We start from the raw sequence: 17,004 nt of genomic DNA, 5'->3' as shown, positions 1-17,004 counted from the left end.
AGAAATGGGCAGAAGACATGTACAGACATTTCTGCAAAGAAGACATCCAGATGGCCAACAGACACATGAAAAAGTGCTCCATATCACTCGGCATCAGGGAAATACAAATCCAAAACCACAATGAGATATCACCTCACACCAGTCAGAATGGCTAAAATCAACAAGTTAGAAAATGACAGATGCTGGTGAGGATGCGGAGAAAGGGGAACCCTTCTACACTGTTGGTGGGAATGCAAGCTGGTGCAACCACTCTGGAAAACAGCATGGAGGTTCCTCAAATGTTGAAAATAGAACTGCCCTATGACCCAGCAATTGCACTACTGGGTATTTACCCTAAAGATACAAACATAGTGATCCAAAGGGGCACATGCACCTGAATGTTTATAGCAGCAATGTCGACAATAGCCAAACTATGGAAAGAACCTAGATGTCCATCAACAGATGAATGGATAAAGAAGATGTGGTATATATACAATGGAATACTATGCAGCCATCAAAAGAAATGAAATCTTGCCATTTGCAACGACGTGGATGGAACTAGAGGGTATCATGCTTAGCGAAATAAGTCAAGCGGAGAAAGACAACTATCATATGATCTCCCTGATATAAGGAAGTGAAGATGCAACATGGGAGTTAAGGGGGTAGGAGAAGAATAAATGAAACAAGTTGGTATTGGGAGGGAGACAAACCATAAGTGACTCTTAATCTCACAAAACAAACTGAGGGTTGCTGGGGGGAGGGGGGCTGGGAGAAGGGGGGTGGGGTTATGGACATTGGGGAGGGTATGTGCTATGGTGAGTGCTGTGAAGTGTGTAAACCTGGCGATTCACAGACCTGTACCCCTGGGGATAAAAATATATATGTTTATAAAAAATAAAAAATTTAAATAAATATTGGCTGAGAACTTCCCAAAACTGGGGAGAGATATAGATCCAAGTTCATAAAGCTCATAAGGATCACCAAAGTCAGAGACCCTCTTCAAGATTCATTATAGTAAAACTGCCAAAAATCAAAGACTGATCATCTTAAAAGCATCAAGAAAAAAGAAGTCTGTAACTTACAAGTGAACCCCTAAAGATCTCTCAGAAGATTTCTCAGCAAGCACCTAGAGACAGGCCAGGATAGAGTGGCATAATATATTCAAAGTGCTAAAAGAAAAAAAAAGTGCCAACCAAGAACACACTATTTGGCAAAGTAATCCTTCAGAAATGAAGAAGGATTAAACACTTTCCCAGAAAAACACAAGCTGAGTGGGTTCATTAACATTAGACCAGCCTTGCCAAGAAAGGCGGAAAGGAGTTCTTTAAGCTGAAATGAAAGGATGTTAATCAGCAACTTGAAAAAATAAAAAAATACAACATATTGGTAAATATAATTATATAGTAAGATTCAGAATACTCTAATACTTTAATATGTTGGGGTGTTAATCACTTAACTCTATTACAAGGTAAAAGGACAAGAGAATTAAAAATACCTATAGCTATCTGCAAATCAATCAATGTGATACATCACACATTATCAAGAGGAAGGATTAAAAACCCTATGACTATCTCAAAAGATGCAAAAATCACATCTGACAAAGTACAACATTTATTCATAATAAAGACTCTCAACAAAGTGGGTTTAGAGATAATATACCTTAACATAATAAAGGCCATCTAATGAAAAACCCACAGCTAACATCATACTGAATGGTGAAAAACCAAAAGCATTACCTCTAAGATCAGGAATAAGATGAGGATGTCTACTCTTCTCTCACTACTTTTATTCAACGTAGTACTGGAAATCCTAGTGGCAGCAATCAGACAAGAAAAAGAAATAAAAGGCATCTAAACCAGTAAAAATAAAGTAAAACTACCACTATTTGCAGATGAGGGCACTAGACACAGAAGACCCTAAAGACAGCACCAACGAAACATCAGAATAAGTGAATTCAGTGAAGTTGCAGAATATAAACTTAATATACAGAAACCTCTTCCATTTCTAAATACTAATAATGAAGTAGCAGAAAGAATAATTAAGAAAACAATCCCATTGTCATTTGCATCAGAAAGAATATGTAAGAATAAAATTAACCAAGGAGGTGAAAGACCTATATGCTAAACACCATAAGACACTGATGAAAGAAACTGAAGATGACAAAAACAAATGGAAAAATATTCCATGCTCATGGATTGGGGGAACAAACATTGTTAAAATGTCCATACTACCCAAAGCAATCTACAGATTCAAGGCAATCACTATCAAAATACCAACAGGATTTTTCATAGAACTAGAACAAAGAATCCTAAATTTCACATGGAACCACAAAAGACCTCAAATAGCCAAAGCAAACTTGGGAAAGAAGAACAAAGCTGGAGGTATCACAATCCCAAATTTCAAGATATACTACAAAACTGTAGTAATCAAAACAGTATGGTACTGGCACAAAAAGAGACACATAAATCAACAGAACAGAAGAGAGCCTAGAAATAAACCCACAGTTATAAGGTTAATTAATGGGGTGCCTGGGTGGCTCAGTGGGTTTAAGCCTCTGCCTTCAGCTTAGGTCATGATCCCATGATCCTGGGATCGAGCCCCGCATCGGGCTCTCTGCTCAGCAGGGAGCCTGCTTCCTCTTCTTTCTCTCTGCCTGCCTCTCTGCCTACTTGTGATCTCTGTCAATTAAATAAATAGAATATTTTTAAAAAATAAGGTTAATTAATTTATGACAAAGGAGGCAAGACTATCCAATGGGAAAAAGACAGTCTCTTCAATAAATGGTGTTGGGAAAATTGGACAGCTACATGCCAAAGAATGAAATTGGACTACTTTCTTACACTATACACAAAAATAAATTCAAAGTGGATTAAGACTAAATGTGAGACCTGAAACCATGAAACTTCTAAAAGAAAACAGTAATCTTTTAGATACTAGCCTTAGCAACATTTATGGATATGTCTCCTTAGGAAAGAGAAAAAATACACAAATAAACTAAAAGGACTATACCAAAATAAAAAGCTTTTGCACAGCAAAGAAAAACCATCAACAAAAAGGTAACCTACTCAATAAGGGAAGATATTCACAAATGATTTATCTGATGAGGGATTAATATTCAAAATATATAAAGAACTTATACAACTCAACACCAAAACAAAACAAAACCCAATCAATTAAAAAATGGGCAGAGAACCTAAATAGGCATTTCAAGTTTCATTATAATAATGAAGACATACAAAGAAGACATGCAAATGATCACCAGACACAAGAAAAGATGTTCAACATCACTAGTTATTGGAGTCAAAATCACAATGAGATATCACCTCACACCTGTCAAAACAGTTATTATCAAAAAGATAAGAAATAACAAATGCTGGTGAGGATATGAAGAAAAGGAACCCTCACACACTGTTCGTGGGAATGTAAACTGGTGCAGCCACTATAGAAAACAGTATAAAGTTTCCTCAAAAAAAGTAAAAAATAGAACCACCATATGATCCAGTAATTTTAATACTCAGTGTTTATCCAAAGAAAATAAAAAACACTAATTTGTAAAGATTTAGGCACCCCTATGTTTACTGCAGCATTATTTAAAACAGCCAAGATACAGAAGCAACCCATACAGAAGCAACCCAAGTTTCTATCAATAGATGAAAGGGTAAAAAAATGTGATACACACACACACACACGCCCACACAAACAGGAATATTACTCAGCCATAAAAAAGAATGAAATCCTACCATTTGCAACAACATGGATGGACCTAGAAGGTACAATGCTAAGTGAAATATGTTGATAGAGAATGACAAATACCATATGATTTCACTTATACGTGGAATTTGAAAAATAAAACAAATGAACAAACAAAAAAACCAGACTCTTAAATACAAAGAACAAACTGGTGGACGCTAGAGAAGAGTTGAGTGGAAGGATGGGCAAAAAAGATGAAGTGGATTAAGAGGTACAAAATTCCAGTTATAAAATAAGTAATGGAGATGAAAAGCACAGCATAGGGAATATAGTTGATAATATTATAATAACACCGTATGGTGATAGGTGGTGACTACACTTGTGTTAGTGAGCACTGAGTAATCCATAGAATCGCAGGATCACTATTTTATACACCTGAAACTAATATAACATTGTATGTCAACTATACTTCAATAAAAAATAAATAAATAAAAAGCAAATCAGTACCAGATAGGAAAGCAGAGTGCCAAAGGTGCTGGAGACTTGGTATTATGCCCTCTCTGCTCTGTCACACGGTAGCTAAGTGACCATGGGCCAGTCACACAGATTTCAAGGGCCTTGCTATGCCTGTCTGTTGAAGGAGGGTTTCTAAGTTCCCTTAAAGCTCTGAAATTTTATGACTTAGAATCCTAAAAACCAAGAACATAAAACATTAATAGGCACAACACTGGAGCGGCTAGCATCCAGTTAATACCTTGAGGGAAAAAAGTGAGATAATAACTTTTAAAGGATTATTAAATTGTATTAAAGGAATTAATAAAATTAAGGCAATAAAATTATTTTACAAAAGCGGCTACAGCTACAATAATTTGCTAATGGATACACAATATAAAAAGGTAAAATGTGACATCAAAAACAAAAATGGGGGGAGTAAAAGGGTAGGGTTATTATATGCAATCAAAGTTAAGTTATCAGCATAAAACAGACAGTTATAGCTATGTTTTATATAAACCTCACAGTAACCACAAAGCAAAAACCTACAGTAAATTCACAAAAAGGCAAAAAAGATAAAGAGAAGACAATCAAAGCATACTACTACACAAAACCGATTCACAAAAGAAGGCAGTGAGTGAGGAAGAAAGGAACAAAGGAACTACAAAACAGCCAGAAAACAGTAAGATGACATTAGTTAAGTCCTCACCTATCAATAATTACTTTAAATGTAATGAATTATATTCTCCAGCCAAAATGGCATAAAATGTCTAAAAACAAGACACAACTATATGTTGTCTACAAGAGGCTCACTTCAGCTTCAGGGTCACACACATGGCTCAAAGTGAAGGGATAAAAAAGGGTAATTCATGCAAATGAAAACCAAGAGAGCAGGGTAGCTATATTTAACTCAGAAAAAATAGACATTCAGCCAGAAACTGTAACAAGAGGCAAAGAAGGTCATTATATAGTGTTAAAATAGTTAATTCATCAAGAAAATATAACAGCTGTAAATATGTATGTAACCAACATCAGAGCACCAAAATACATTAAGCAAATAACAGATCTGAAGGGAGAAATCAATGAATATATCATCCAGACAGAAAATCAATAAGGAAACGTTGAACTTGCGCTATACTTTAGACCAAATGGACCTAAGAGACAGAAAGAACATTCCATCCAACAGCAGCAGAATATATATTCTTGAATACACATGGAACACTCTCCAGGATATATCACAATAGGTCACAAAACAAGCCCTAAGAAACTTTAAAAGACTGAAATCAAACGAAATCATCTTTTCCAAACACAGTGTTATGAAAGTAGAAATCAACTAATACGAAGAAAGCTGAAAAATTCACAAATATGTGGAAATTAACACACTCCTGAACAACCAACAGGTCAAAGAAGAAATTAAAAACTATCTTGAAACAAATGAAAATGGAAACACAACATACCAAAACAAATGACCAACAGGTATGTAAAAAGATGCCCAATCTCCAAGGAAATGTAATCACCAAGGAAATGTAAATCAAAACCACAATGAGGGGCACCGGCTGGCTCAGCGGGAGAGCATGCAACTCTTGATCTCAGGGCTGTGAGTTTAAGCCCCACATTGGGTGTGACGCCTACTTAAAAAAAAAAAAAAAAACACTACAATGCAGTATCACTTCACACCTGGCTATTATCAAAAGGGTAAGAGATAAGTGTTGCCAAAAATGTGGAGAAAAGGGAATCCCTGTGCCCTGTTGGTAGGGAGGTAAGTTGGTGCAGGCACCATGGAAAATAACATGGAGAAAAAAAAAACCTACCAAATGATCCACCAATCCCACTTCTGGGTATCCAAATGAAATAAAAATCAGCATCTCAAAGGAATATCTGCACTCCCACGTTCACTGCAGTATTATTTACAACAGCCAAGCCAAGGCAACATTAGTATCTGTCTACAGATGAATGAATAAAGACGGAGTACATACATACAATGGTGTACTATTCAGCCATAAGGAAGAAGGAAATCAGAAATCCTATCATTTGTGACACGGATAGACCTTGTGGGAACTATGCCAAGGGAAATAAGTCAGACAAAGAAAGGCAAATACTGCGCGATATCACCTGTGTGTGGAAGTAAAAAAGCCAAATTCACAGAAACAGAAAGTAGAATGGAAGTTGCCAGGGGCTGGACGGGAAATGGAGAGCTATTAACCAAGGGTGCAAAGTTCCAGTTATAAGATGATTAACTTCTAGGGATCTAATGTACAACACGGTGACTACAGTTGGCAATACCGTATGACATACTTGAAAGTTGCCAAGAGAGTAAATCTTAAATGTTCTCACTACATAAAAGAATTGGTAATTATGTGAGGTGACAAAGGTATTAACAATACTTTGACAATCATATTGCAATATGTAAATGTATCAAATTAATATGTTGTATAACTATACACAGTGTTATTTGTCAATTATATCTCAATAACACTGAAAAAAATACAACTACCAAACATGATCCAGCTTCTGGGTATATCTCCAAAGGAATTAAAATCAGTATGTTGAAGAGATATCTGTACTCTCATGTACACTGTAGCATTATTCACAATAGCCAAGATATGGAAGGAACCTAAATGTCCACCAATGGACAAATTGATAAAGAAAATGTATATACATACAATGGAATATTATTCAGCCTTTAAAAAGAAAGAAATTCAGCCATTTGCAACAACATAGATAAAACTTGGAGGACATTAATAAGCCAGACACAGAAGGACAAATGCTAAGCGACACCACTCATATGAGGAATCTACAACAGTCAAACTCATAGAAGGAGAGTACAGAATGGTGATTGTCAGGGGCTGGGGGAAATGCAGAAGTACTATTCAAACAGTACAAAGTTTCAGTTATACAGAATGAGTAAGGCCTAGAGAACTACTATATCTCATAGTTCCAATTAATTTTACTATAGTGTATAATTAAAAAGTTGCCAAGAGAGTAGATCTTATGTTAAGTGTTCTTGTCACATACACAAAAGAATAATAATGAAATGATAATAATAAGAATAGGAATAAGAATAAGAATAAATAAAGAGAGGAAAGGAAACTTTTAGATGTGAATACTTTTATGGCATAACTTGTGGTGATGGGTCCGCGGATATATAATTACCTTCCAACTGTATGTATCACACTGCATACATTAAATATGCATCGGCTTTTGTGTGTCAGTTATACCTCAATGAAGTGGTTTAAAAAAGCAATTTAAGACCTAAATTCAAAAGCTAAAACAATAATACCTTTAAAAGAAAACATAGGAGACTATCTTCATAATTTAGATGTAGGCAGTTTCCTTATACAGGAAGAAAATAGGAACCATAAGAGGAAAAAAATCCGATAAATTAGACTTTACAAAAATTTTTAAAAGTCTGTTCTTGAAAAGATATAGTTACGAAAATGAAAGACTGGAAGAAAACGTTTATAAAACATCTCTGACAAAGGACTAGTAACCAAGATAATATAAAAAACATCTACTTACAATGCCACCAAAAAAGACTAAAAAATTTTTTTAAATGGCCAGATATACTGAATAGACACTTCGTAAAATAAAATATATGAAAGGAAAATAATTGTAATAAAAATGCTGACCAAAATTAAGCATCAAGGAGATGCAAAATAAAAACTAAATTACCACAGGATCAACTAAAATTATAAAAGACCACCACCAAATGGAGGCAAGGATGTGGAACTACAGGAACTCTCAGTCTAGTGGGAGGAGTACAAAATGCTAAAACCACTTTGGGAAAAGCTCCAGCAATTTCCTTCCTTTTTTTTATTTTTTTAAAAAGATTTTATTTATTTATTTGATGGGCGGGGGGGGGGGGAGAGAGAGAGAGAGAAAGCACATGCACAAGTCGGGGGCGCAGCAGAGGGAGAAGGAAAAGCAGGCTCTCCACTGAGCTCGATCCCAGGACCCTGGGGATCATGGCCTGAGCCAAAGGCAGTCACTTAATCAACTGAGCCACCCAGGCACCCCAAGCTCTAGCAGTTTCTAACAAAACTAATCACATATGTTCACCACATTACCTACTAATCCGAACCTTGGGTACTTCCCCAAGAGAAATGAGGACATATTTCCACACGAAGACTTATTCAAAAACGTGGTTTTCTTCAAAATAGACAAAAACTGGCAACAGCTCCAGTGTGTATTAATGTGTATTAATAGAAGTGTGTATGAATAGAAGAACTGACCATGAAATTGCAACATACTCACCCAATGGAATACTATCCAGCAGTAAAAAGAAAGGGATTACTGACACATGCTGTATCAATGAAGTTCAAAAATGTAATACTAAGTGAAATAAGCTTTACATAAAAGTTTATGTTACAGAACACCATTTATAGAGAGTTACAGAATAAATAAAACTATGGCATAACAAAGTAAGAACAGTGGTTGCCTCCGTGCACGTGGGGGCAGGAACTGACAAGGAAGGAGCATGAGGCAGCCTCGGAGGGTGGTGGTAGTGTTCTATATCTCAATAGTAGGGGTTTGGGTTCCATAAGTACATGCATTTGTAAAAACTTAGCAAATGGCACACTTAAGATCTGTACATTCACTATATGTAAAACATAACATCATCAGAAAAATCTGTAAATATACTGAACACTAGTTAATGATCTACACATTGCAACATTTAGGGGATGCATACAGATGTCTGCAATTTACTGAAAAACATGTTAAAAATAAGGTAGACTGATGAACAGAGGAGTAGATATGTGATAAAACAAGCATAGTAAAATGTTAAAAGAGGGGGCTATAACAGTATTTACCGTAGGATTCTTTCACGTTTCTTGTATGCTTGAAAATGTTCCTACTAAAATATCAAGGCAAAGGCGGAATAATAAAAGAGAAACTGAAGAAGGAAGAAATAGCCCTGAGTGCTAAGGGAGAGGCACCAGGAAGGAAGGGAAGGAGGGGGGGAGAGAGGCAGTGAAAGGAACATGAAAAAAATACAGTAGTCCAAATCCAGTGAGAACGGCCATATCAGAGGAGGCAATGGCCAATTGTGTAGAATTCTCCTGAAAAGTCAAGTAACACCAAAACAGGCCCGTTGGATTTGGTTGCAGGAAGGGTGTGAATGGAGGAGAGCGAAGCCGCACTGAAGTGGAGAGAGAGAAAGCTGTCGGTGAGGAAAGACAGGAAATGAAAACAACTCCTAGGCAACCTAGCCGTGAAAGAGAAAAGAGAGAGTGGGCTGCAGTTGAAGAAGGATGTGACGTCAAGATCCCGGACAGTACTGGAACACGTTTATGTGGACGGGAATGATGCAGGAGAGAATCGGTGGATGCGGTAGGTAGAACTGTGTCCTCCAGTATGATACACTTAGGTCCTAACCCTCAGCACCTGTAAATATGACACCTCATAGAGAAACAGGACCTTTGTGGATGTAATTAAAATGAGGTTACACTAAATTTGGGGGGGGGCCTTGATTCAATAACTGGTGTCCCTATAAGAAGAGGACACAATAAGAAAAGGAATCTGGACACAGACACAGAGAGACCCAGAGAGAATACCATGTGACAGTGGAGACAGATATTGGAATGACACATCTGGAAGCCGAGGAACGTCTGGGATTGCCAGCCACTACCAGAAGCTGGGAAGAGAAAAAGGATTCTCCCCTAGAGCCGTCAGAGAGAGCTCATGGCTCTGCTGACACCTTGATTTTGGACTTCTAGTCTCCAGAGTTGTGAGAAGTGATTTCTGGTACTTTTAGCCACCAAGGTTGTAGTACTTCGTTACGGCAGTCCTGGAAAACTAACACAGTGGAGAGGAATGGGGAAGAGGAAGAGGTGGTAAGGAGAGGGTGATGTTCTTGCGAAGGTGAAACGGAACCATTTGCCTGCAGGAGGGGGTGGGCCTTTAACAGTATCAGGGCTACCCTCTTCCACCTAAGTAAGTAGCCCATCATTCAGAGAGGACCTCAACAACCAAAGGCTTGTCCGGAAGCTTTCGGCAATGAAGAACGCTTCAGACAGCCTTTGTGACAGACTCTCTGTCCTAATCACTGATACACAACATGCAGGTGCACATTCAAGTGACTAGGCTTCCCCTAAACATACAAGAACCAACCCATGAAACTGAAGCGCAGCAAGTCTCTGCCTTCCAAAAGAGGTTTGCCAACAAAGACGCCAGTCTTACCAATAGGAATGGAACCAGGTGCTCGGCCAATGGTCCAAACAAAACCACCAGAAAAAAAAGCCTGGTAATCCAATTTCGGAAAGCTCCTTACCTTGAGCTGCTGCTGGAGTTCACTGTTCAGCCGGGCCAGCACTGCATTCGCCTCTTTATTTTTGCGGATAGCAGTCTGAATCGCCTTCTTCTGTTTGGAAGACTGTCTATAAAAAAGTACAAACAGTTCACCGAAATAGAACTCAAGGGTCCGGACCCTTGCGGGTCAGAACACCCTGACTCGTGTGAAGTGCTCAATGAGGGACTAATGCCACAGGCTCCAAAAAGAAAATCGTATATTCACAGGCAGGCGGGCAGGCACCAAACGAAACACATTTGTCGGGATGAATTATTTACACCTGAAGTAGTTCCCATTTTATAACTTGAAAGAAAAGCTGTGAATTGGACCTTTTCAAACTTCGCATTCCATTTATTCCAAGACATTTTAATAAGTATTTCTTCCTGACAAACCACATTAACTAGAATGCCCTTTTCATGTAAGCCTTAATGGCATTTAAAAGACCTGCAGGTGGCCCCTGTGGACAAGTCTGAAGGAAATGAATAGAAGAACATTCTCGTTAGGAAAAATCCCACAAAACTTGGCCGTCCTATATAACTCTCCTTCATTTCTTTATTATTAGGCATGACTGCTTGAGTGTGTGTGTGTGTGTGTGTGTGTGTGTGTGTGTGTGTGTGTGTACATGCTCATGCATGTGCATACACCAGCATACATCTGTGGCACTTGAGAAAATGTTTTAATAACATTATTCCCAAATTAAGTCAATAGTAAATTCACAGAACACGTCTAACTAGGGTGACCGTCTGCTCCACTTTGCCCATTACAGTCTCTGCTTACACGGTATGACTGGCCCGAATTATTCTTAGAACCCTCTTTCTCCCCCAAAGCTGTCTACAGTTGGGACGATAAATCAACATGACGGTATAACCTACAGTCTCATATCCCACAGCAAAAAAGCCTGAATTCTCAGAGCAAAAGGGCAATTTAAGTTCCCCTAGGAAAACAGACATATGTGCAATCAGTGAGAGGTAGCTTCTACGCCAGGGCAACTTAACCAGAATGTCCAGTGACCACTGTGGAGATCTGATTAATATTCACTGAGCACATACACGATGCTACCCACTCTGCTAATCTGCAGAAGACATACTCCCTTCCCAAGAAGTTGAAAGATTAATTTCTTCATCCATAAAGAAGCAGGGAATAGGCTTTAAAATCTACTTTTAGAAAGATAAGGACTGGATTTCTAGTCTCAGGACAATGTGAAGTAGATACACTTCTCTCTACCCCACCAAGTAAAGTTAAAATCCTGGACATAATACATAAGACAAACATAACATTACTCTAAAAAGTGGAGTGAGGAAGGCAAACCAGCCAGGGAACTCAGTACCCAGAGAAACAGATAGCAGTGAACTCTCTGGGTTTTCTTTTTTGCTTCATATATCCCAGACGGAACGGTGGAAAAGTCAGCAATCCATAAGCATCAATAAGGGCAGACAATAAAAAGTCTCCTCCCAGCTAAATCCTGCTCTCTCTAGCCAAATGACTTCGAAAAGGGCAGCCTAGAAAGACATAAATTAGACACAATATCCCTCTGGGACACAGAGGCAAAATCTTTAACAAAATATTAGCAAATAGAATTTAGCAATGTATTAAAAACTTATACACCATGACCAAGAGAGCTTTATTCCAGAGATGCAAGGCTGATTCAATAATCAAAAGTCAATCAGTGCAATCTACCATCCTAACAGGTAAAAGAAAAAAAAAATCAGATAACTATATCAACTGATATAGAAAAATCACCTGATGAAACTCAATACCCATTCACGATAAAAAAAAAATTCTCAGAAAACTATGAATAGAGGCCCACTTGTTCAACTTGATGAAGAACTTCTACAAAAAAAAAAAAAAAAACTACAGCTGACATCATACATAATGAAAAACTGAATGCTTTCCCTCTGAGACGAGGAACAAAGCAAGGATTTCTAGTTTCATTACTGTTTTCAACACAGTGCTAGAAGACCAAGCCAACACAGTAATGCAAGAAAAGGAAATAAAAGGCACACATATTGAAAAGAACGAACCTGTCCCCATCTGCAGATGACATGATGGCCTACAAAGGAAACTCCAAGAATCTATAAAAAAATTCTCTGAACTAATAAATGATTTCAGCAAGAATAGGAATGAGTTTGGAGGAGAGAAGATTAATGTACAAAAATCAAAAGAATGGGGGTGCCTAGGGTGACTCAGTCAGTTAAGCATTCAACTCTTGATTTCAGCTCAGATCATGATCTCTGCGTTGTGGGATCGAGCCCTGTGTCAGGCTCTGCACTCAGCATAGAGTCTGCTTGTCCCTCTTCCTCTGCTCCTCTCTCTCAAATAAATGATTTAAAAAAAAAAATCAATAGGGGTGCCTTGGTGGCTCACTGGGTTAAAGTCTCTGCCTTCAACTCAGGTCATGATCCCAGGGTCCTGAGATGGAGCCCCACATCAGACTCCCTGCTCAGCAGGGAACCTGCTTCCTCCTCTCTCTTTCTGCCTGCCTCTCTGCCTACCTGTGATCTCTGTCTGTCAAATAAATAAATAAAATCTTTTTTAAAAAAAACAAGTATTTTTAAAAAATCAATAGAATTTTGATACACTAACACTGAATACTTGGGGGAAAAAATTAAAAATACAGTATCATTTACAAAGCTTCAAACTGAAGCTCTTAGATATATCAAAACATACACAAGATTTACATGCTGAAAACTATAAAACAGTAATGAAAAAGAGTCAAAATAAATAAGTATTTATCACGTTCATGGATTGAATGACTCAACATAGTAAAGATGTCAACTCTCCTCAGACTGACATAAAGGTTTAACACAATTCTTTTTTTCTAATTTTTAAAGATTATTTATTTATTTGAGAGAGAAAGAGACATGCAAGAGAGTACAAGCCAGAGTGGGGTGCAGAGGGAGAGGGAGAAGCAGGCTCCCCACGGAGCAGGGAGCCAGACGTGGGACTCATTCCCAGGACCCTGGGATCATGACCTGAGCTGAAAGCAGACGATTAACTGACTCAGCCACCCAGGTGCTCCAAAGGTTTAGCACAATTTGTATCAATATCTCAGTAAGATTTTTTTGTAGATCAAGACAAAACTGTTCTAAAATTTATATGGAAAGTCGGAGGAATCAGAATATCTAAAACAATTCTGAAAAATCATAAAAAAGTGGGAGAGACAGAAGATATTTTATTATATAGTTATAGTAATCAAGTAACTAAAATGAAGGCAGCAATCAAGACCGGGTGGTATTGGCAGAGGGAAAAACACATCAATCAGTGGAACAGAATAGAGAACCCAGAAACATACTCACACTAGTACAAACAACTCGCTTTTGACAGAGGTGCAAAAGCAAGTGAATGGAGGAAGAATAGCTTTTTCTTTGTCTTTAAGATTTATTTATTTATTTTTAGAGAGACAGCATGCCTGACTGGGGGAGGGGCAGAGGGAGAGAATCTTTCAAGCAGCCCTAACCCCACCGCTGAGCGCGGAGTCAGGAGCCTGATGCAGGGCTCAATCCCACAGCTCATGAGATCATGACTGGAGCCAAAACCAAGAGTCAGACATCCAACCAAGCCACCCAGGTGCCCCAAGAATAACCTTTTCAACCAACAGCACTGAAGCAATTCAATATCCATAGGCCAAGAACACTGATACAAACCTATCTTACATAAAACGATACAAAATGAATCAAGCAACTTGAATATAAAATGCAAAATTATAAAACTTTTAGGAGAAAACATAAGAGAAAATCTTCAAGATCTAGGGCTTGTTCATGAAGAGTTTTTAGATGTAACAACAAAAGCACAATCCATAAAAGATTAAAAAAATCAGTAAGTTGGACTTCTTCAAAATTTTAAAAACTTTGGTATTGCAAACGAGTGTTAAGAGGATGAAATGACAGGCTCCAGACTAAGAGAAAATATTTGCAAACCACATTCCCGGCAATTGATAGGCACTTAAAATATATAAAAAGAACTCTCAAATCTCAACAGCAAAAAACTAATTCAATTAGAAAACGGGCAAAGGACATGAAGAGACATGTTACCAAAGAGGAGACATGATGGCAAATAAACACATGAAAGGACACTCAACTTCATTAGCCATTAGGGAAATGCAAATGAAGACCACAAAAGGATAGAACTACCCACCTATTTGAACAGCTGAAATAAAAAAAACCAGTGACAATACCAAATGTTGGTGGGGATGTGGAGAAACCATCTCTCATACATTGCTGGTGGAAATGTAAAATGGTGCAGCCATTTTGGAAAACAACTTGGGAGTTTCTTTCTTTTTTTTTTTTTTGGCAGTTTTTTTTTAAAATAAACATACACTTGGGGCACCAGGTGGCTCAGTCAGTTGGGCATCTGCCTTCAGCTAGAGTCATGATCCCAGGGTCGTGGGATCAAGCCCTACATGGGCTCCCTACTCAGCGGGGAGTCTGTTTCTCCCCCCTCCCTCTCCCACTACCCCTACCCCCAACTTACGTACTTGCTCATTCTCTCTCATTTTCAATTAAATAAATAAAAATCTTAAAACAAAACCAAAAACTAAACATACACTCAGCACACCACCCAGCAATCAATATTGACCATATTTTTTTACTTCTAAGGCTTTTATTAGAATGCCTTACAAACTTTACATTTTTTTAATTTATTTTTTTTTGATATTTGGTAAGCTTTGGTCTTTTTTTAAATTTTTTTAAACTTTACATTTTTACTAACATCACATCAAGTGAAAAAGATAATTTAATTAGTACTGTATCTTTTTACTTTCTAAAATTTGATTATAAGTAACAATGTTACATTAGTTTTAGGTGTACAGTATAGTGATTCAACATCTCTGTAACTTGGCCATTTACACCAGAGAAATGAAAATTTGTGCACACACAAGAACCTACACACAAGATGCTCACAGTAACTTTGCTTATGATGCCCAGCAACTAGGCACAACCAAAATGTCTCTCAACAAGCGAATGGCTCAAGAGACTGCGGCACAGTCGTTCCACAGAATAGTGCTTAGCAGTGCTCACTGAGATACGTAACTTAGATGTCAAGAGACTGTGCCAAGTGAAAAAAAGCTAAACTCAGAAGGGCACATGCTGTGTGATTTTATTTATATAACATTCTCAAAATGAAAAAATTCTAGAGATGGGAAACAGACCAGTGGTGGCCAGGAGTAAGGAATGGTGACGAGGAGAAGGTAGGTCTGATTTCTGTACCTTGATTACAGTGGCAGTTACAAGACTCCACACATGTGATTAAACGGCACAGAACTATGCATACGCTGCCCCAATGTCAGTTTCCTGGTTTTGATAATGTTCGAGAGTTAGGTAAAATGTAATCATTAGGAGAAACTAGGTAAAAGAGCCACAGGACTGCTCTGTATCGTTTTTGTAATTTCCTGTAAATCTATAATTGTACCAAAATAAAAAGTTTTTAAAAAGATGTTGATCAGAACTTGCCGCCCCTCCTTACGCTACCACCACACCATGTATGTCCAGCTCCTAACGGTTTCCCCTTCCTTCCGGAACTGGCTCCATCTCCCTCCACCTCCTCCACAAGGATGAGCCCCTGGCAGGCAGTTGTTTTTGTCTCGAGAAAACCTTGCCCTTGATTTTGACACTTGAATGGATCCTGCCCATGCTGAGCTGACCAGACGCTCCCTCCAAAGGACTTGAGTTATGGCTCATAGTTTAGTTCAGCCTGGGCCCGCACAGTGAGAATGGGATCTCTGGAGCTGAAGGTGAGGAGTCTTTACAGATAAAAATGTCAAAAACACCTTAAGAAAACTGAGAGGCATCAAAATGAACCCCAGAAGGTTTGCAATGTTCTCTTCTGATCCACTCCTGCCACTGATTTCCCTGAGTCACACCTATACCCTTATAATAAAGAGTATCTTTTGCTACCTCGAGTTGCCTTTTATTATTTGCTACCAAAGGAGCCCTAAATAACACCAAGATAGGATCAAGCCCAGAATACCTCTGAGGGGGTCAGCAGAGCATTTAACCTGCCTCACCCTCTTAACAGTTGCTTCCACAGTCTCTTCAGGTTCTCTTAATATTTTTACTCACTCTTCCAGGCTTCTCTGGAACTGCTCTGGTTTCCAGGGAGGAAAATGAAGGAGTAACGCTTAGGCAGACAATTTATTTTGTCTGGTTCTATTGTGTGTCACGCTATTTATCAATCCAGAACAGCAGCATCGTGAGGCACTGTCCACTCAAGGTTTTGTGGCAGATTATCTTCCAAAACCTACTCCTATGCCTTCGTATCTGCAGTAGCCTATCATTCTCAGTTTGAGTGAGGCACATGGCCCTCCAACTAGAAACTACATTTCCCAATCTCTCTTGTAAGTAAGTAAGGCCATATGACTACGTTTGGGCCAATGGGATCAGAGATGCCGCTTCTGAGTCATACCTTTCAAGGTAGTCTGTTTTCTCTCCATTTGTTCTTTCCCCCTCTCTGGGGCCTGAAATGTGAACATGTTAGGCAGCCATCTTCAACCATAGGGATAAAGACAACCTCCATGGGGATCTAGAATAAGAATATGGGGGCACCTGGGTGGCTCAGTG

The 17,004-nt window shown here is 38.4% G+C and overlaps 1 protein-coding gene across 4 annotated transcripts in view; it reads right to left on the bottom strand.

Annotated features, from left to right (window-relative positions):
- Nucleotides 1–17,004, bottom strand: part of REPS2 (RALBP1 associated Eps domain containing 2) — a 238,353-nt gene that overhangs the window by 19,572 nt on the left and 201,777 nt on the right. For all 4 annotated transcript variants that reach the window (XM_032329532.1, XM_032329534.1, XM_032329531.1 and 1 more), the window contains one exon: nucleotides 10,433–10,538. In XM_032329532.1, the coding sequence (XP_032185423.1) occupies nucleotides 10,433–10,538 (106 nt within the window). The remainder of the gene's footprint in view (nucleotides 1–10,432; nucleotides 10,539–17,004) is intronic.

Source organism: Mustela erminea, chromosome X (genome assembly GCF_009829155.1).
Source record: "Mustela erminea isolate mMusErm1 chromosome X, mMusErm1.Pri, whole genome shotgun sequence".
NCBI classification, from domain to species: domain Eukaryota; kingdom Metazoa; phylum Chordata; class Mammalia; order Carnivora; family Mustelidae; genus Mustela; species Mustela erminea.
The sequence above is the reverse complement of the archived record's forward strand: the minus strand, read 5'-3'. Positions and strand labels throughout refer to the sequence as shown.